This window comes from Bos taurus, chromosome 22 (genome assembly GCF_002263795.3).
Source record: "Bos taurus isolate L1 Dominette 01449 registration number 42190680 breed Hereford chromosome 22, ARS-UCD2.0, whole genome shotgun sequence".
Classification (NCBI taxonomy): Eukaryota; Metazoa; Chordata; class Mammalia; order Artiodactyla; family Bovidae; genus Bos; species Bos taurus.
The window spans coordinates 16,878,877-16,899,918 of NC_037349.1; the positions used below are offsets into that span (position 1 = coordinate 16,878,877).

The following is a 21,042-nucleotide window of genomic DNA, read 5'->3' on the forward strand; positions in this document are numbered from 1 at the left end:
ACAAGTGCGTGTCTTCGTTCCGGAGATGGGTGGCTGGCGGGTTTTGGGTCAGGCCTCGGGTGGCTGGCGGCGGGGTCTGGGGATCCGTGCAACGTCCACAGCCGCAGGCTTTGGCACCAAGGCCCGGTGATTACACAACCCCCGCCCCGCTTTGTGTAGAGGGAGGAGACTGGGGCCGGGGGAGGGTGTGTGCGGGATCTGGAGTTAGGTAGATACGGGTTCTAATTCATCTCTGCTGTGTGACCCTAAACTAGTCGTAGACCTCTCTGAGCCTCAGTTCTCTCTTCCGTACATTGGGGCCAATAGAACCTGAGATTTCGGGAAGTTCAATCCAGGCTTCCTGAAGCATTCATAAGAAGCCGCAGGGTTTGGGAAGATGGGTGTGGAGATAAGAATGGGCAGCACCTCTGGAAGCAGTAATTCCCCTGTTGTTTACAAAACCGTTCCCAGGCATCAGCTGCAACGTCGAGGCGCCAGCAAACCGTCGGATCCCCCGGGTGACCAGCCTTTCCCAGGACTGCTGAGACCGGGGACCTTCAGTCGGGAAGAACTGGTCGATGTATTGAGGGCGGCTGTGGTGGACCGTAAAGGTGAGGGGTGGGAGGGACAGGTGCCGAGAGACCCGGAAGGGGAGGAGTCTTCACCCGAGCCTTCTGAGGATCTGGTTCGGTACTTTACGAAAACCTGTGAGGTCAAATCCTGGTTCTCCCACTCACGAACCTCACTAGCTGCGACCAGCCACGTACTCTCTGCCTCAGCATCATGGGATGCAGCTGTGGAGAGCGAGAGTGTAAATAACCAGAGAGCTTTGCACTAGTAGGCTCTCAGTAAAGTGTTAATATATTGAGGGACAAAACGGGCTTTGGAGTCATATCTGGCTCTGTAATCAGCTTGCTGTGTGGCTTTAAGAAAATAACAATGTCTCTGTGCCTCAGTCTCCAGTGACTTATGAATTTTCTCAGCTATTTATTGAGCACAGGTTGTGTTCCAGGCACTGCTCTAGAACATAGCTGTCCAGTGCTGAACAAAATAAATATGGTTCCTGCCTTCATGGAGCCAACATTTCAGTGGGAGAAAATAAATGAAAAAAGTACTTACTAGTGATCAGTACTGTTAATAAAACAGCAGTGGTAAGGATCTGCAAGAAAGGAGCAGACATCAGATTGGAGACTCAGGCCTCTTTGTGATGATCACATTTGATGATGTGATGATGATATAAGGAGCAAGCCACGTGAAAATCTGAGACATGGAAAGCAACAGGTGCAAAGGTCCTGAGGTTGAGGCAGCAAGCTGAGCATATGCAAGGTTCAGAAAGAAGTTCATTTCAGGGAGTGGTTGATAACTCCTGTATGAGAGTTGTACTGGGACCACATGATAATACGAATTGAGAAAGTCTTTGTAAACTGTTTTTGCTGTTGCTCACGTTTATCTATTACATGTTTCAGGACCTCTGGTGACATTGAACAAGCCACAGGGTCTGCCAGTGACAGGTATGGGCAGGGAAAAGAGATGCAGTGAAAGGGGTTTTGATATGTGTGAGAGCAGACAATATCAAAGAGAAGGGATGTTGCCTCTGAGAGCAACTTGTACTCTTCCTTTTTTTTTCACCTAGGAAAACCAGGAGAGCTGACGTTGTTGTCAGTGCTGCCAGAACTGAGCCGGTCCCTGGGGCTCGGGGAGCAGGAGGTCCAGGTTGTCCGAGCATCTGGGAAGTAAGTGGTGGAGGTGATAGAAAGGTAGGAAGATAAGCATCTATTTGGGATGGGGGCAGAGCCACTTAGGAATAAACATTTTCCACTGGCTGCTTTGGGATCACAGAGGTAGGAAACAAGGAAAAAGAGGAGGAAGTGGACAGATCTGGGTTCAAATCTTTATGCACAAACTGATCTTAGGTGTCACTGAGCCTTAGTTTCTTTAATCATAAAACAGCTCAGTGTATAGTCACTTCTCCAGGCCAGTATTGTTAACTGATCTGTGATACTCTTTCCTCATAGCCATCGGTAGAGATGGTGCTTGAGATGAGATGTTTCTGCAATTCCACAAACTCATAAGCTTGTTTGTGGGGAATTGAGCCATTCCCTTCTCCAAGGGATCTTCCCAACCCAGGAATCAGACCCAGATCTCTGACATTACAGGCAGATTCTTTACCATCTGAGCCACCAGGGAAGCCCATTTAATAGCTAATATATGTGAAATTCCTAGTAGAGTGCCTACTGGTAGACAGTCAGCAGTTGGTGGTAATTGTTATGATGTTTGGCTCTGAGCTCCCTGGGAGCCAGAGCAAAATGAGAAACACGTTTAAGCTATGTACTCTTTATTATCAAACACGGGGAAGACTTACTTGTTTCTCAGGAGGAGGTCTGCGTTGTAGTCCAGATGTTACTCCTTGGCCTTCAGCAGGTCCGTGTTTCTTCCTCAGGGTCTCCTTCTTTTGCCGGTGGTCCCAGGGGATTTTAACTTCTGTGATTTGTCTCCTTTCTCCAGGGAGGCCTCGGGCCTTGTGCTCCTCTCCAGTTGTTCCCAGACAGCAAGCCGCCTCCAGAAGTTCTTCACTCACTCACGGAGAGCCAGGAAACCCACAGCCACGTACTGGTGAGAAGGGCTGGGAGGCTCCAGGGCAGCGGGGAGGTCCCAGCAAACAACTCTGTGACCTCCTCCTGCCTCTTTCTCAGTGCTGTCACTGATGGGATCCCAGTTACTTCTGAAGGGAAGATACAAGCAGCTCTGAAACTGGAACACATTGATGGGGTCAATCTCGTGAGTCAGGGCCTGGGTGGGGAAGACGGGACCCTCAGACATACCCCTCAAGAAGAGTCAAGGGTATAGATATGGGGTGGCTGGCCCTTCATTCTCCTAAAACAGGTGAGTGACCACGGCCTATACTGTGGCCCTTGTCCTCGGTCTGGTGGGAACAGGGAGGGTTTGGGGGCAGCTCCCAGGTGTGTGTGAAGCTTGTTCACCCTTGGGGGCTGACACCACAGGTTGTTCCAGTGCAGTCCCCATCCCGAAAGGACATCATGGAAGGTGTCAAGAGGACCCTTAGCCACTTCCGTGTGGTTGCCACGGGCTCTGGCTGTGCCCTGGTCCAGCTGCAGCCACTGACAGGTGGGTCTGGAGCCCCAGCTAGACTTGACAAACTGTATTTGGTTGGGGAGGCAGGGAATGGGAGGAAGGTGGTAGTTTCACTGGCGGCCTGGGGAGTCTTTGATGGACTGTAAGGGTGTATGTGACCAGCTCCACCTGGAGGGGGCAGTGCTTCTCCTGTCAGTCTGATGGTCACCCCTTTGCAACTCACCTATTTTTTTTCTTACTGCTCTCAGCATTTCTTTACCTTCGATGTTCTCTAGTTTCACTGTGATGAATCAAGGTGTGTGGGTTTAGTTTTATTTCTCAGGATTCAGTGTGTTTGCTGAATCAAGATTAACCTGTTTAATCCATCCTGAAAAGTTCTTCAAATATTGTGCCTCTTGCATCCTCCCTTTTGAATGCCTGATAGCATCTGAGTTTCTCATTCACCTGCTATGTCTCAACTTTTCTAACACATTTTTCACATCTTTATCTTTGCCGCATTCTGGGTAATCTTCAGACGTACCTTCCAGCTGAGTAATTTTCTCTTCAGTTGGATCTAACCTGCTAGTTTAACCTACCCATTGATTGTATTGTTTACATCTACAAATTCAAGTTGGTTGTTTTACAAATACAGATGGCCTTTAAAAAAAAATAAGGCATCTGTTTTTTTCTTTCACATCAAACTTTTTAATTTGCATAATGCTTTTAACAAAAATAGCTTCCCCCCAAAAATTTTAAAACACTTATTTACAATCTTTGGTCTTCAAAAGCTGTGAGTGTTCCTATCCAACAGTCAAGCAGCCAGGGCTGCCCATGTGCACGTAGCTCTGTTACAGAGCAGCCCATATTCTCTCTGCTGAGGTGTGGGCCCTGGCAGGACTGCACCCAGCAAGGGAGCAGTGCTTTCCTCCAGTCCACACGAAGGCCAAGTCAGCCTGAAAATCGTGACTCAGTCCTGCCAACTGCAAGGTAAATGAACTTTTATAATACTTCTGGAAAAAAAAAAAGAATACTTCTAGACTTGTTGCCTGCATTTTTTTTTAAGATTTCTTTTAGTTTTTGGCTGCGGTGGGTCCTGTTGCGCAGTGAGGGCTTCTCTGTTGTGGTGGTCGAGTCTCGTTACGGTGGCTTCTCGTTGTAGAGCATGCGCTCTAGTTGTAGCTCAGTAGTTGTGACACACGGGCTTAGTTGCTCTGCGCATGTGGGATCTTCCCTGACCAGGAAGCTGTGTCCATTGCATTGCAAGGCAGATTCTTAACCACTGGACCACCAGGGAAGCCCTTGCCTGCGTTTTTTAACCAATGTTTTACTCATTCTTATTAAATCAGTTTTTTTTTTCTGGCTGCATGGCATGGCTTGAGGGATAGTTCCCTGACCAGGAATTACTGGGCCCACAGAAATGGAAGAGCAGAGTCCTAACCACTAGACCGCCAGGGAACTCCCAAAGTCCTAACATTTTTGTCTAGACTTCAATAAAACTAATGAGAACAGTATTCAAACCCAATAAAGCATGATGCTAAAATCTCAGATCTCAAAGGATATTCAAGTTATTATACCTCTAACCACCTTTACTGCACATACCGTGGACCACCACCCTGCCTTTCTGATTTAAAGTTTTGTCTGCTCACCAATTGCTGTGGTCCATCCTGTGGTTTTATTTTTCACACCAGTAAGTAAAGGTGACCAACAGCCACTGATTCAAGTTTTTCTAAGAATTATATGACCTGGTCAGTCTTCAGATTGCTTCGCACCTTCTCTTGCTGATCTGTCAGCTTTTTCTTTACCTATAAATCCCAAATGGCCAAGAACACACATCAACTGACGGTCCATGCTCTGGGCAAGCCTCTTTGTTGATCACCTCCTTCCCTGTGCTTGTCGTCCATCCATTCTCCTAGCCTTGAACCCAATTAGCGATGGCATCTGTTTTTTTCTCTCATTACTTGTTCTTGTTTGTTTTTACTCATTTAAAGCACACCTATATGGTGTTTCTATAATTCTTTTGTCTGGAGATTCTAAGGGTCTAATTCTGTTGTGATTTCTGCAGACTTGCTCCCCTTGGTGGAATGTCTCCTTATTGCTCTGGGGTTCAGGTTGTGCTGGGTCTTCATCTATGGAAATCCTTTACTGCCTCATTGGCGGTGGGGACTTGAGGGGTTCTGCCTTGCTTCTGCTGAGTGGGCTCACATCACTGCTTCAGGACCTAGAGATTAACACCTCAGTTGGAAGTTCACAGATCACTCAGGTGGTATTAGAACCTCAAGCCTGTGTGAGAGCAGCTCACAGTTGGGAATTCATCTTCCTTCCCCTCATCCATACCTACAGAGTTCATCTGCCTTCCTTGATGGCTGGCTTTTTCTCCTAGTCCACCCTTGCATGGAAGATGTAGCCTCTCAGATTTCATTTGGGCACAACCTCATCCCTGGCCCCTTGTCACTACTTAAACCCAAGCCCCCTTAGCCCCAAGATTGGAAATACCCCTAGAAGAGGTGAAATGTTGACTCTCTTGTGCTCTGGATTTGTTTTCCTTTTGTATTTTCATCCAGGGGACTTTACTTTCCCCTGTGTCCCGCTGTGTATTTAAAAGGATGATTGTTACAGTTTTCCAGTGTTTCTAGGTGGTTAATAAAAGATGGGTATTTAGATTACCCAGTCTACCATATTGCTAGACATGAAAGTAGACAGACAGCTCCTGGGTTTGAATCCCAGTCTGTGGTGGGCTGGTTACTTCTTGAGCTGAGATTTTCCTGTCTATAAGGTGGAATGATGCTGGGTCTCACATTATAGGGTTTTCAGGAGTATTAATAAGTTTACATATATGAACTATTTCATACCCATTACGTTTCCCCAAAACAAGTTCAAGTTGGTGTCACCCAAAAGAGCAATTTAATGACTCATATAACTTCTAAGTTCAGGCTTGTGCACGCTCTGGGGCCCACCAGCCACAACTAATGAGCCCCTGTGCTGCAACTATTGAAGCCCTCGCCCCTTGGAGCCAGCAAGTTGCAACTACCGAGCCTGCGTGCTGCAGCTCCTGAAAGCCTGCACACCCTAGAGCCTGTGCTCCACAACAGAAGCCACCACAATGAGAAGCCCATACACCGCAACTAGAGAGTAGCCCCCACTCTCCACAACTAGAGAAAGCCCGCATGCAGCAATGAAGACCCAGTGCAGCCAAAAAAAAATATAGTTCGGGCTTGGCTGCATCCAGGCTTGGAAGATGTCATCAGAAAGCCATTTCTCCCTCTCTTTCCACCTCCCGCGTGCTGGCTTCTTCCTCCCATAGGAGCAGCAGTTATCCCCCATGGAGGCAGAGATGCAGGTGCTCCAGCAGCTCCAGGCTCACTCCACAGCAGGAAAGAGTGCTCTTCATTCCCAGAAGCATCACAAAAAATTCAGGGTTGCGTCTCTTCATGGATGAGTCCCGCAAGGCTGGTGGCTTGACAGCTCTACCTGCCCCGACCTTGCTCCAGAGGCTGGGGTGGTAGTGTCCACCTCACTGAAACCACACCATCTGAGAATGGGGGGCAGGGGGCACGGCAGTACTGGCTGGGACAGAATGAACTGCTTGCCTGCCATCTGTCCCATCTCCTGTCTTCTAGTGTTTCCCAGCCAGCTACAGGCACACATGGCCCTGCAGCTCTGCCCTGTGCTTGGGGATCACACATACTCTGCCCGCGTGGGCACTGTCCTCGGCCAGCGCTTTCTTCTGCCAGTCGAGAGCACCAAGCCCCAAAGACAGGTACCCAAGTCCACCTGCCTGCAGCCTTCTGGGGTGGGCTGGGGCTTGTTGGGGTGGAGGGATGGATAGCATCTCCAGACGTCCGCTACGCAACTCTGGCTTCCAAAGCTACCAGTAGCCCTGTCTTGCTGTGTGGCACTAAGTGACACCCTCTCTTATGGGTCTCTTCTGTTCAGTAAGGAAATCAAACCAGCCGATTTCTAAAGGTCCTTCTAAGTCTGCCATTCTGTAATGGGTGTAAGAGGTTGTGTATTCTGGTAACACTGCTTTAACAGAAAAACCTCAAGTACCAGAGTATTAACACAACAATTTCCTTCTGTATGAAGTCCAGTTAATGGGATGGGGTAGGGGCAGGCTTTGCTCCAAACAAGTCACTTGGGGGGCCCCTGGCTGCTGCCATCTCATCAGCAGAGGAGACAGGGCAGGTTCATGGAGGTGGGGGTTGGTTTCTCGGGCCAGGTCAGGAAGCGGGACACATACTCAACACTCCTGTTGTGCTGAGTGGGGCTCAATCACGGCCTCCCCAACCTGCAGGAGGTGCTGGGGAATGCAGTTTAGCGAAATGCCTAGGAAGCTGATTTGGTGACTCCTAGCTGGTCTATGCTGTAGTGTGTGTGTGTGTGAATGTGAAGGTATTTACGTGTGCAGAGGCATGCAGAACACGGATGCAGAGGGAGGACAAAGTATTTACCTTGCTCCTCTTTTGCTGAGCGCTGCTGGGAACTCCCCTGGCTGAATGCTGGCACGTCTCCGCCCCAGGTCCTGGATGAAGCCCTCCTCGGCCGCCTCTGCCTGACCGCCTCCCAGGCTGCCCGGTTGCCCCTGCACCTCCATTTGCACTGTCTTCGCCTCCCAGGCGCCAGGCCCAGGGACCCACCCATTGAGCTTCTGGCTCCTCTGCCCTCTTACTTCTCCAGGACCCTGCAGTGTCTGGGGCTCCACTACCAATAGTCCTGCTGGAAAGCGGTTGGGGTGGGAGGCGAATGGGCTGTGGTCAGGCCCCAGAAGAGTGTGGTCAGTGCTCAGCATGCAGTCAGGCCACCGTGTAAAATGCTGGGCGCTCTCGTGGGATGGACCTGAGATCGCATCCTAAGGCCATTTGCTGTGTGGTGTTGGCCAAATTACCTCACCTCTCTGGGCTTTAAATAATAAAAGTACCTACCTCACAGGATCGTTTTCAGGATTTGCTGAGAAAGAAAATGTTTATCACGGACTGTGCTTTCTGCTGAGTTCAACACATAGTCTTTATGTTTGACTGTTTCTGGCCTAATTCTAGCTGAGAGAAAATGTTAAGAGTTTTTTTTTTTCTTTAATTTGTGCTAAAATACACTTCGTAGACTTTACGATCTTCACTGTTTTTAAGTGTATAGTTCAGTGGCATTAAGTACATTCACACGGTGGTGTAGCCATCTTCTGCATCCAACTCCAGAACTTTCTCATCCACCCAAACTGAAACTCTGTTCTCATTAAACACCAACTGCCCATCCCCTACCCATCTCAGCCCCAGTAGCCACTGTTTCCTGTCTCCAAGAATTTGACTACTCATTTAGATGTTAGATATTTTACTTTAAAAAACCATGTAACATATCAAACATACAGAGTGCATAAAACATCTATGTGACTTAAAGAATAACTGTAAGGTGACACTCACATAACCACCACTTGGCACAAAATAGAAGCATCCTTCTCCTGTCTTAGAACAAAGCCGTTCTCAACCCTGGCCCCATATTAGAACCCCCTACCCTGCCCCCTCAGAAAGCTTAAAAAAAAATCCCCATGCCTCCCCTGACTGCATCCCTAAGATACTTTTACCAGTCTTGGACAGAGACATCTTTTTTAAAAGCTCCAGAACAGGCACTAGTGTAAAGTCACAATTGGAAACCACTCCCCTGACTTGAGAGAATTCTTTCCTTGTCTGTTTTTTTAAAGTGTTACCACATATACATGCATCCCTAAACAATGTATTTTGTTTTGCTTGTTTCTCAAACTCCTGTGGAATGGAACTGTGCTGTATATATCCTTTTGTGACTTGTTCTCACTTCACCCTGGGAAATGCATCTGTTGTGTGGCATGGAGTTGGAATGCTGGGGCTTGCAGTCTATCCACCCAACGTTAATGGACACTTAGGTCATCGGCTGTGACCACAGTGCTGCTGTGGGTCTGCCTGTCTGCGTTTTCTCATTCAGCTGTGCAATAATTTCTGGATCAGAGTGTATTTATCTTGATTTGACTAGTGTGTTTGTTTCCTAGGGCCACTGCAATGAATTACCACAACCTGGGGCCTTCCCTGGAGGCTCAGTGGTTAAGACACTGCACTTCCATGGCAGGGGGCATGGGTTCAATTCCTGGCTGGGGAACTAAGATCCCATGTGCCACATGGCGCGGCCAAAAAATTGGAAAAAAAAAAAAATTACCACAACCTGAATGGTTTAAAATAGCACAAAATGGATTCTCTCTCCCAGTTTTAGAGGCCGGAAGTCCAAAATCAAGGTGTTGACAGGGCTGTGCTCTACCCACAGGCTCTACGGGAGAATCTTTCCTTACCTCTTCCAACTTCTGGTGGCTTAAGCACCCTCTGACTTGTGGCCGTATCATGCCAACCTCTGCCTCTGTCTCCACACAGCCTCCTCCTCGATTGTCTTCTCTTCAGTCCCTTGTAAGGACAATTGTTATTGGATTGAGGCCCTATCTGGATGATCTCATCTCAAAATCTGAACTTTAACTTATATCTGCAAAGACCTTTTTTTCCAAATAGACATATCCACAGGTTCTAGGAAGACATACCAACATTCAACCCATTATAACTAAGGAATGTTGAGCTTTTTTCAGATGAGAGGGGCTTGTTGGATATTTCCTTTTGAGGTGACCTTGGCCCCTTGCAGAGGAAGGGACGGGCCCACTCCCTCAGGAGAGGGCTGGGGTTTAGCCAGGTCCACTCTTCTCTGCTGAGTCTCCTGTTGTTGCTGGGTGGGAGTGCGGGGCTGTGCTTTGGGGGGGGAGTTGCTGACAGCCTCTGGCTCTTGTCCTGGGCCCTGGAGTACAGGGTCACACTATACTCTCTCTTCACCCTCCAAGAGAAAAGGAGCCGAGCCTCGAAGACCTCATTTGCTCTTTTTTATTTGGCGCTGCATCCAGGATAAGGGTGATGGTGATGGAAGCAAGGGCTTCTGTGGCCACCTGTCCCTTGTGCCCTCCAAACCCCGGTCTGTGACAAGGGTCAGAGGTCCTGGAAGGCTCAGTGTCGTCACGAGGTGTGTCTCGGCCTTTGGTCTGTCACAGAGTCTGGCCTTGCATTTGCCTTTGGTCTTGCTCTTCCTGTAGATGCTAGGAAGATTTCCGTCTTCAAAGGGCTGAGACCACACATTACTTCCAAAGTAGGGACCATGAAGGCGCTGGGGAGCAAGAGCCTCCGTGTGAAAGGAGGGGAGAAGGAGGAGAGATGATCAGGAATCTGTTCAGGAAGGGGGTCCTGAGGGGTGCAAGCCCTTCCCTTGGGGCACAGGCCAGCCTGGGGGCTACCCTCTACCTGTGCCCTCCAGCCCTGACCCCGATAGTCAGCACTACCCAGCAGGGTACTGGTCACAGTTTGAGGCCCACCTTTTTTGGTTTCAGGGCGTTGGGTGCCAGCTTGAGCTCAGGGTTAGGTGGGAGGGAAATCAAAACCTTGGCGGTTGGTAGAGTCATCAAGGCCTTGTCTGTGGTCGACAGGGCCTTAGTGCCCACCAGCTTGCTGTGCTGTAGTCTGAGGACCTGCCCCTGGGGCCAGGGCACATGGGGAGAAGGCAGCCGGGGCTTGCTGTGGAGGCTTGGGAAGTGGTAAGGGGCTGTGGGAGCAAGAGGGGCCGTGAGGGGCTGGGGAGGGGCTAAGGCTGACCAGCTGCCCCTCAAGGTGTGCGTGGAAGGTGGGGAGGCAGGGGGAGATGAGGGTAGATGGAGCCCACCCAGTTCCTTCTCCAGAGACCATGGGAAGGACACAGGGTTTGAAGTCCAACAGACCTGGGTCTGCATCCCAGCTCTGCCCCTTCTGAGCTGTGCAACCTCGGGCAACTTCCTTACACTTCCTGATACCTCGGCTGGAAAATGGGGATCATAGCACCTCCCTCGCTAGGCTGTGAGAACTAAAGGAGCTGGTCAGGTAGTGACACAGTTGAAACTGTTATGTGCTGTACAGATATTAGTTCTTTCCCCCAGAGGCAACTTTGCATGGCAGCAAAGACAGAATACTACAGCAGGAAAAGTTGGGGCTCTGGAGTGAGATCAACCTGGGACTGAGTCCTGGCATCTTCAAAATGAGTACAACTGCCTCACCACGTGACTACTTTGCAGGGGGGTGGATCACAGTCATTCAGTCATGCAGTTTTTAAAAATACTTTGTAAGTGGTGGCTTTTACTTACTACCGGTGACTCTCCGGTGGGGCTGTGGGTGGGGGCAAACCCAGGTGGTTAGGAGGGGCTTGGAGAACAGGAAGAAGTTGTCTTGAGGCCCTGGGGTGTTTGGGGGGAAGGGTCTTACCCAGGGCCTGGGAGTTCTTCAGACTCAGTGGCAATCTGTTCAGAGAGTAGGGATGCCTGTCCCTGCTAGCTAAGGTCATGGTAAAAATGCAGCCCATCCTCGTGCTGGGGGTGTCCCACTTCCGGAGACTGGGATGGACCTGGGCTGTGGCACTTTTCGCCTTGCCTTTCTTCCCCTTTCCAGGGGCTGAGGTGGTGGCAGTGGAATCTGGCTTCTCAGTGTGCCCCAGGCTTCTGGCCCCAGCAACTTTCCTAGAAGCTGACCTGTGGATGGGGCTTCCTGAGTCCTTGCTTTCCCCAGAGCCTCTCGGGGCCAGCAGGTGAGGGAGGGCTGGGCGGACGGCCATCCGCCGGTGACTCATCGCCAGGGGCTTCTTGATGGTGGAGCCCTCTACTAGAAGCCGGATACCCACATACTGGGGCACCTCCACGGCAGGCTGTCGGGAAGAAGGGGAGACAAGGCCTGCTCAGACCATGGTGCTAGAATCCTAGGTCTAGAAAGACTTAGGGCAGGGTAGATGGAATTAACTTCTGGGGCACCTGGTCAGGAGACATTTCTGGGCTGAGAAATGCAAAGCCCGTCTCTGTCCTCTAAGGGGTCTGAATCAGTACCTGGAGGGTCACAGAGCCCCTGAGATAAATAAACCAGCCGAGTGGGAGGCAGTCTTAGCCAGGCCCCCACATCCACCCTTCCATCCACCTGCCCTCCTCAACTCCCTGGCCAGGAATGTGTGTGTTCTCCTCCACCAGCTGCTGTCAATGGACAGCTTCCTGAGATGAGCCAGATTCTCTGCTGAGAGCATGTGAGTTACAACACCCAGACAGATAAGAGGCCTGGAGCCTGCCTAAATTCTCATTTGAACCAAGGGAAGCAGAACCTTAAAGAAGGCATTCTGTGGAGAGAATAATGTTGCAAATATACAGAGGGAGACAGAAAGATCCAAGAAAGGAGCTCCTGGGCCATGTTCAGTTCTTATTAAGCTGAGCTGTACTTCCTGCACTGGACACAGAAGAGCCCCTGCATATTGCTAGGAACACTCCTGTTAACCTAGGGCTAGGCTGAGGGGTTTTCCATGTCATCAACAGATCCTGATTAAAACCTATCTAAACATCAGTGTCATTTGGAGCTTGTTAAAAATACAGATATCAAGAGACTTCCCTGGTGGTCCAGTGGTTAAGAATCTGCTTTGCAATTCAGGGGACGCGGGTCCAATCCCTGCTCAAGGAATTAAGATTCCACTTGCCATGGAACAACTAAGCCCCTGCACCGCAGCTACTGAGCCTTCACGCCACAACTAGAGAATCCGTGCCCTGCAGCAAAAGATCCGCAAGACGTAATGAAGATAATGAAGATCCTACATACCACAACTAAGATGTGATGCAGCCTAATAAATAAATATTTTAAAAATTTACAGATATTAATATCCTACTGTATAGCACAGGGAATTACATTCAATATCCTTGGATAAATCATAAAGGAAAAGAATATGAAAAAGAATATGTATATGTATAACCGAATCACTCTATAGAAAAATTAATACAACTATAATTTATATAAATTAATACAACTGTAAATCAGCTATATTTCAATTAAAAAAAATACAGATATCAGAGCTCATGGGAAGCCCAGTTGATACAGAAAAACTCATCTTTATGGAAGAATCTCAGCTCATAAATGCAGAAAGAATGATAGAAATAGCAATGTACCATTCTGCAACACTAACAGAACAGGCAAGAATCAAAACTGGATATCAAAACAAGTAGGTGAAAAGGATGACAGGAAAATGTGTCATCTGCACACTGCCAAAGAATCACCTTACAAAGAAAATGATCGCTGCAAAGTGAAGGATGCAACTTACCATGCAGAGATCTGGTAGCATGACCTTAACCGCGTGATCAGACTTAGCATCACCAATCACGAGACACTCTGACAGTGGGTGTCTTGTGAAGCTGTATGAGGCACCCAGTATCACCTCTCAAGTGTTCTTGACAAAAATGTGTAATGTGAACCTCATCAAGCTGTGTGACCTAACTTCTAGTTTATAGGACATTCAGATAACAGAAGTTAAACACCACCATGAGGAAACAATCAGATAACTCCAGAATGTGGGACAGTTCCATAAAACAACCAGTCTGGTGCCTTCAAAAGATCCAAACATGGGTGGGAAAAAAAGCAGTGGGGCTGTTCTAACTTAAAGAGATTAAAGAACATCAAAGAAAATAAAATACCAGGAATAAATTTAACCAAGGAGGTGAAAAACCTGTACACTGCTGATGAAAGAAACTGAAGATGACACAAATAAATAGAAAAATATTCTGTACTCATAGAATGGAAGAATTAATATTATTAAAATGTCTATAGCACCCAAAGGAATCTATAGACTCAATGCAATCCCTATCAAAATTCCAATGACATTTTTCACAAAAATAGAAAAATCAATCCCCAAAGATGTACAGAATCACTTAAGACTTCCGAATAGCTGAAGAAATCTTGAGAAAGCACAAAGCTGGGAGCATCACACTTCCTGATTTCAAACTATTGAGTTGGCCAAAAAGTTCATTCGGTGTCCCCCCACCCCCCCTGCACCCCCCCAAGCACATCTGGAAACTCAAATGAACTTTTTGGCCAAACCAATGTATTACACAGTTACAGTGATCAAAACAGTATGATACTGGCATAAAAACAGACACACAGATCAGTGGAACAAAATTAAAACCCCAGAAATCAATCCATACATTTGTGGTCAATTAAGTCATGATAAACAAGGCATGAATATACAATCTCTTAATAAGTGGTGTTGGGAAAATGGGACGGCCACATGCAAAAGAAAGAACCTGAACCACTATCTTATACCATATAGAAAAATCAACTCAAATGGATTGAAGACTTGAACATAAGACCTTAAACCATAAAACTTCTAGAAGAAAACAGCCAGGAAGTTCCTTAACTCAGTCTTGGCAATGATTTTTTGGATTTTGCAACAAAAGCACAAATAAAGAAACTAAAAATCTTCTAACAGCAAAGGAAATCAACAAAATCAAAAGACAACCCAGCAAATGGGAGAAAATGCAAATCACTTGTAAGAGGTTAATAACATACAAAGATATAAAGACAATCTTTTTTTCATGCAGGATCTTAGTTTTCCCAATTAGGGATCGAACCCACATACCCTGCACGGAAGTGTGAAGTCTTAACCACTGGATTGCCAGGGAGGTCCCCAAAATATATAAGGACAATCTGATTAAAAAATGGACAGAGGATCTGAATAGACATTTTTCAAAAGAAGACATACAGATACATGAAACAGGGGCATGAAAAGGTGCTCAACATCACTAATCATCAGGGAAATGCAAATCAAAACCACAATGAGATACCATCTCTCACCTGGCAGAATGGCTATCGTCCAAAAGACAAAAAATTACAAGGGTTGGCAAGGATGTAAAGAAAAGGGAACTTTTTTGCAGGTTGGTGGGAAGGTAAATTGGTGTGCCCACTATGGAAAACAGTATGGATGTTCTTCAGAAAGTTAATGTTAGAGCTACCATACAATCCAGCAATTCCACTTCTGGGTATTTACCTAAAGGAAATGAAAAACCATTTGAAAAGATATCTGCAAGCCCATGTTCATGGCAGCTCTATTTATAATAACCAACATATGGAAGTGGCCTAAGCATCCACTGACAGATGAACAGAGAAAATGTGTACATGTAAATATATTACGGAATATTACTCAGCCATTAAAAAGAACAAAATCTCAGGACTTCCCTGTCAGGCCAGTGGTTAAGACTCCACGCTTCCACTACAGGGAGCACAGATTTGGCCCCTGGTTGGGGAACTGCAGGGGCACTGGTTTGGTCCCTGTTTGGGGAACTAAGATCCCATGAGGTGCAGCCAAAAAAATAAAAATAATGAAATCTTGACATTTGTGACAACGTGGACAGACCATGGATATATTATGCTAAGTTAAATAAGTCAGCGAAAGACAAATATCATATGATCTCAATTATATGCAGAATCTAAAATAAAAAACGAACTGAACTCACTGATACAGAGAACAGATAGCTGATTGGTGGGCAAAATGGGTGAAGGGAATAAAAAATTACAAACTTTCAGTTACAAATATATAAGTCATGTATAGAATCATGACTATAGTTAATAATGTTGTATATTTGAAAGTTGCTGAGAAAGTAGATCTTAAAAGTTCTCATGCAAGAAAAAAATTTTTGTAACTATTTGATGATCTGTTAACTAGACCTATGGTGGTGATCTTTTCACAATATATACAAATACTGTTATGTTGTACATCTGAAATTAACAATGTTGTATGTCAATGATATCTAAAAAGACAAAAACAAACAGAAAACTTCAGAGAAACCCAAGCCATGCCTATTAGGCCCTTTAAGGCAGCTACACATCTTTTAAGCATCCCAAGAGTATACCTATAGGTCTCAAGATTCAGTCTTGAACACATTTTGAGTGAAAAGACAGAGCTGCATGGCCTTTTGGTTAACAGTAGAGTGGCACCCCACTCCAGTACTCTTGCCTGGAAAATCCCATGGGCGGAGGAGCCTGGTAGGCTGCAGTCCATGGGGTCGCTAAGAGTCGGACACGACTGAGCGACTTCCCTTTCACTTTTCACTTTCATGCATTGGAGAAGGAAATGGCAACCCATTCCAGTGTTCTTGCCTGGAGAATCCCAGGGATGGGGGAGCCTGGTGGGCTGCCGTCTATGGGGTCACACAGAGTCAGACACGACTGAAGTGACTTAGCAGTAGCAGTAGCAGAGCTTCTATAATTTTGAGGGCTGCTGTTTTACTGGAACCTCATGGAAGAGGAGTTATTTATTTGAGCAGGGATTTGAACCCAGGGAGGTTTCAGAGTCTATGCTTGTAACAGTATGCTACCAGCCTCTAGAAGTATTATCCAACACACTAACTCATTTCATCCCCTAAACCCCAGGAGAAAGATGGTAACAGCATGTCCATCTTACAGACAGGGAAATGGAGGCTCAAGAGGGTGGAGTGGCTGTACCCAGTCACTGCAGCAAGACCAGGACCCAAACTGGGTTTGTGTGACTGCAGAGCCCTAAGCTTTACTACAGGGAGGCCTCCCTGGGTCCTGCCTGGGCCTGGCCACCTCACCTGCTTGTAGATGAGCTCAAAGGCCCCCGTGTCACAGTTGCGGTCCAGTCGCCAGTCGATGACCACACGCAGGGTGTCGGCCTGCACACCGGCACAGAGCCTGGCGGTGACAGCCGTGGAGGGTGCCATGGTGGGGCTGGCGTTGATCTCGATCAGCCAGGGCTGGAAGTCCTCACCGAACACAAAGTCAGCACCGTAGAGCTCGAAGCTGGCCTTCCGACACTGCACGGTGTCCTGGGAGGTCTGCAGGGCGTGGATCACTGCGGCCTTCATGCCAGGCACGATGACAGTGGACCAGGCGTTCGGGGCCCCCGTCTCCTGCAGGTGGGCCTGGAATTTCTGGCTTGACCACATGTTGTCTGGGGGCAGCAGTGGGTGCCGGTGGCATGAATTCTCCAGGTGCTTCTGGATGGAGTTGTTGCACAGGTGCACGGAGCTGGGACAGAGAGCAGGAAGCTGAGGACTGGCTCCCTGTGCCCCAGCCACTCAAATGTGGGGAGGGCAGGCAAACCCCAGAACCAGTCCTGCATACACTGAACTGTGCAGCTGAGTTGACAAAATGCTCATCACCATCTTCTAGGGCCGCTACCAGTCTGTGCTCAGGACCTCTCTGAGGGTACTAAGTATGGGGCCACAGTGCCAAGTGCTTCGTGACAGTGTCACAGTTAACTCTCCCAATGCCTGGAAGAAGGCAGCTCAGAGTACAGGGCTTGTAATCACCAAGACGTGTGCTCAAGTCCTGTCTTCATCGCTGACTGGTGAAATCTCATATAACTCGTTTAACCTGCGTGCTCCTTTCAACATGTAAAAGATAGGGGTAGTAACAGTACCCACTTGGCCAGGTTTTCATGAACGTCAGAGATAATATACATGAAGTGCTTGGCATTCGTCACATGCAAGCACTCAGTTAACCGACAGCTATGAGCTCCATGTTACTGGCTCCATTCTACAGATGGTGGTGACTGATGCTTAAACAGAGTTCCACTTGACCCAAGTCACAGAGCTTGGAAGCTGCAAAAAAGGAATTTGAATCCAGGGCTCCACAGGCTTCCTCTCACCTCCAAGTGAATGCTGCCTCTCTATTTCTCCTGATCCCCCTCTACCCTGCTCTACATCTTTTCTCTCATAACACGTATCACCTTTTAACCCATTGATGATTTTACTGATTATGTTCACGGCTTGTCTGTTTCTCCCTGCTGGAATGTGAACTCTTGAGGGCTGGGTTCATTTCATTCACTACTGTGTCCCAAGTGCCTAGAATGGTGAATGGCTCAGGGTACACGTGCCATAGGCATCTGCTGGGTGGAAGGATGGGTGGATGGATGACACCTGCCTGCCTGCAGAGGCTGTGTTCAGAGCCCAGCACCGCACTGGAAGCACTATTCCTTGCCAGCTCCCCAATTAGATTAGGAGCCCATGGGACTGAGGGGGCTGAGGGTTGGGGGGGCTCACTTGTCCAGGTTCTTCAGGGAGAAGGGCTGTGTGGAGAAGCGGATGTAGCTGTCACGGTAGAACCACACAGTAAGTGGGTTCCAGTCAGTCACCAGGAACCACTGCCTCAGATCAAATTTGGTGCCAAAGATGAGCAAGGGCCGCTCGATATACTTCTGCACCACCCACTTGCCGTCCTTCATCATCATGGGGTTGCAGTCCACCAGCTTCAGCATTTCCTCCAGGTGGTCCATGCACATGATACCTAAAGGGGGAAACAGGGCTGGTTAGGGATCAGGCCAGGCTTTGGCTGGGAGATGGGCTAGGGGACTATGAACAGTTCATCCTAAGCCCTCATCCCCTAAGGACAGGCCCGAGTGGGTAAGCCTGCCTTTCTCCATGTTCCCTCTGGGAAAGCTGAGAATCTGCCAAGGATTTTTTTTTTAATTAACCAATTTTGGTGATGGAAAGGAATATATGCACATATAAAAATTTAAACAGTATTGGGTCTTTTTAAAACCATATACATATATGACTTTGATTCGTTTTTCATAATAACAGAATATAAAAGAGCAGAGGCAAAAAGTAGGCAGTACAAAAGGGTACACAATTAAGAAAAAAGCAACAACACACATCTCCTGCTCCAAAGAAGCCAGGTGCTGCTTCCAGGTCCTATGGATGGGCACTCAAGTTATGGGAGAGTCTGTGTGTGCCTCAGCTGCACAGCGTTCTATGCATTTAAACATCCTAAGGAACTGGAACAGTGCCTGGCACTTGGTGAGCATTAAGTAAATGTTAACTCATCCTAATTACTAGTTACCTGTGAAAAACATCTCTAGTTATAGATTTGCTGGCTCAAAGGGTATGTGCATTTTTTCAATTTACAGAACAAAGATGTTCTAACAACTTGCACTCCGAGTAAGAGTGTATGAGATTGTGTGTTTGCCCACATACTACCAACACTGTTGATGATTTATTTTTGCCATTCTCCTAGGTAGAATGGTATCTTTTAATTTTATCTGTTTTATAACAAGTGACGTTAAGCATCTTATGCTAATAAGGTATTTTAATGCTGATAAATACAGCTGACCATTGAACAATGCAGGGATTAGGAGTGCCAACCCTCTGAACAGTTGAAAATTATTGTATAACTTTACAGTAGGTCTTCTATATCCCTAGTTCTGCATCCACAGATTCAACTATAGATCATGTAGTACTAAAGTAGATACAAAGTGAAAGAATCTGCATTTATGTGGACCCATGCAGTACATTCATGTTGTTCAAGGGTCTACAGTAAGAATCACACTGCAAACAAACACCTACACTCACAAATCAGTCATTTCTTCACTGCTTGGTCCTCCAAACAGTCTGACTGCCTGCCAATGGCACAGAACAACTTGTGCTTGGTTCCCAGGCCAGATACTTTCTCAAAAGCCCAGACTGATTACTAAGATTGCCAATATCATGATGACTTGTATAGCCACAGATTGAGACTGTTCACGACCTCTGACCCAGCAATTTCATTTTTAGGAATTTATCCTAAAGAAATAAGTGGAAAAACTACTATAAATGGAAAGATATCTGCACAAGATATTCATCAGTGTTGCTAACAGCAATTAACCAATCAATAATCAAATAAATAGGGGAAAAACTGATGGCCATCTAAATATCCATCAGAAAAGGATTAAGTAAAACCACAAGAGTACATATACACAAGATTAGACTGTGCAGCTGTAAGACAGAATGAGGTAGGAAAGTATATACTGTACTTTTATATAAAATTTAAAAACAGGCAACACTAATCTATGGTATTGTAAGTCAGAATAAGGGCTTCCACTGCAGGGAGGTAGAGACCAGGAGGTAGTACGGGGCCCTCTAGGGTAAAGGTAATGTTTTATTTTGTAATCTGGGTGCTGTGTTTCCACGAGTGTGTTCCCTATGTGACAATTCACTGAGTTGTATATTCACAAAGTGTAGCCTTGTCAATGAAGTGGACTGTATACATATTTCAATTAAGTTTTACTAAAAATGGAGAGAAAATGTTGAAATACACTGGAATTCACTGTACTGTTCTCTTTGCTTTTGTGTATGTTTGAAAGTGACTAACAATAAACTAAAAATGGGGGCCAGGGGGAAGCAGATCTAGATGTACAGAAATGGAGTGACTTCTAAGATCTATTAAGAAAAAATAAAGGTGAAAAAAAGTAAGTAATACTCACTGATATGGAAAGATAAATAATGAAAAAAGGAAGCTACAGAGTAGTATGCTATTATTTAGAATAAAACACACATACAGCCAACATGCATAGACCAGAGTATAGAAACACACCACAAGATAAACAGCAGTTATCTCAGTGAAATCAAAGGTGCCCTTAGTTTCTTCCACGTTTCTGTACTGTCTGATCTTTTTTTAATAACAAGTATGTATTTTCAAACCTAGAAAAGACCAACAAAACGACTTCCAAGGTAGAAGAAGACAAGACTATGATGCTAGTTTTAGAGAGACATCCCGAGAGTGTCCCACAGTGTGTGGAGCTGCGGCAGCTTCACTAGGACATGAACAAATTCTCCCAAGGGCAGTATGTGGGGCGATCCATTGCCAAAAGTCTGTTTTTTACATCTTCGAAGTCCTTAATGATCTTTTAAAGGCTGGGCTAATGCACCATCCCAGCCTGCTGGGTGCCCTGTTCAAATTCCATTCATGCTGAGCAGTCATAATAGTGGCTAAAAACTATAGCACTTACATAGCAGTTACTCTGACAGTATAGGATCAAAGCACTTTGCATATTGTACTCATGTAATCCTCTTGGGTAGGTATTATTGGCTTCATCTTACCAAGGATGAAAATAAGGCACAGAAGAGGTTAACTAACCTGCCCCAGGTCTTTCGAATATTAGGGAGCAGGGCTTGGGTTTGAACCAAGAAGTCTGACTCTCAGCATCCACACCCTTAACCACTAATCGGAGAGCCCTTAGATGACAAGTAACTGCAGTGAGTACCACCAGGCCTGCCTAAATCATTAACCTACACTCTCAGGGCAGGAGATGAGGCGCTGGTATCATCATGATGTTGTTTAGTTGCTAAGTCGTGTCCGAACTCTTTTGCGAAGCCATGAACTGTAGCCCGCCAGGCTTCTCTGTCCATGGGAT

General features: G+C 46.7%; 2 protein-coding genes across 15 annotated transcripts in view; one reads left to right on the top strand and one right to left on the bottom strand.

Moving 5' to 3' along the window:
• The window catches only part of RPUSD3 (RNA pseudouridine synthase D3), a 27,634-nt gene continuing 6,592 nt past the window's right edge, over positions 1-21,042 (top strand). The window contains 9 exon segments of one of the 5 annotated variants that reach the window (NM_001038561.2): positions 1-126; positions 451-590; positions 1,446-1,490; positions 1,613-1,712; positions 2,485-2,592; positions 2,673-2,757; positions 2,982-3,105; positions 6,669-6,808; positions 7,568-7,976. In NM_001038561.2, coding sequence (NP_001033650.1) covers positions 26-126; positions 451-590; positions 1,446-1,490; positions 1,613-1,712; positions 2,485-2,592; positions 2,673-2,757; positions 2,982-3,105; positions 6,669-6,808; positions 7,568-7,759 — 1,035 coding nt within the window. In that variant the 5' untranslated portion in view covers positions 1-25 and the 3' untranslated portion in view covers positions 7,760-7,976. 5 annotated transcript variants of the gene reach the window in all.
• The window catches only part of TTLL3 (tubulin tyrosine ligase like 3), a 23,844-nt gene continuing 12,707 nt past the window's right edge, over positions 9,906-21,042 (bottom strand). For 4 of the 10 annotated variants that reach the window (XM_059880030.1, XM_059880029.1, XM_059880026.1 and 1 more), the window contains 6 exons: positions 17,915-18,158; positions 16,463-16,898; positions 11,585-11,757; positions 10,805-10,881; positions 10,406-10,632; positions 9,906-10,215 (listed from right to left, as the gene is read on the bottom strand). In XM_059880030.1, the coding sequence (XP_059736013.1) occupies positions 9,910-10,215; positions 10,406-10,632; positions 10,805-10,881; positions 11,585-11,757; positions 16,463-16,898; positions 17,915-18,158 (1,463 nt within the window). In that variant the 3' untranslated portion in view covers positions 9,906-9,909. Of the gene's footprint in view, positions 10,633-10,804; positions 10,882-11,584; positions 11,758-16,462; positions 16,899-17,914; positions 18,159-21,042 lie in introns of all 10 variants that reach the window. The other 6 variants (XM_059880027.1, XM_059880028.1, XM_059880034.1 and 3 more) reach the window with 6 other exon arrangements.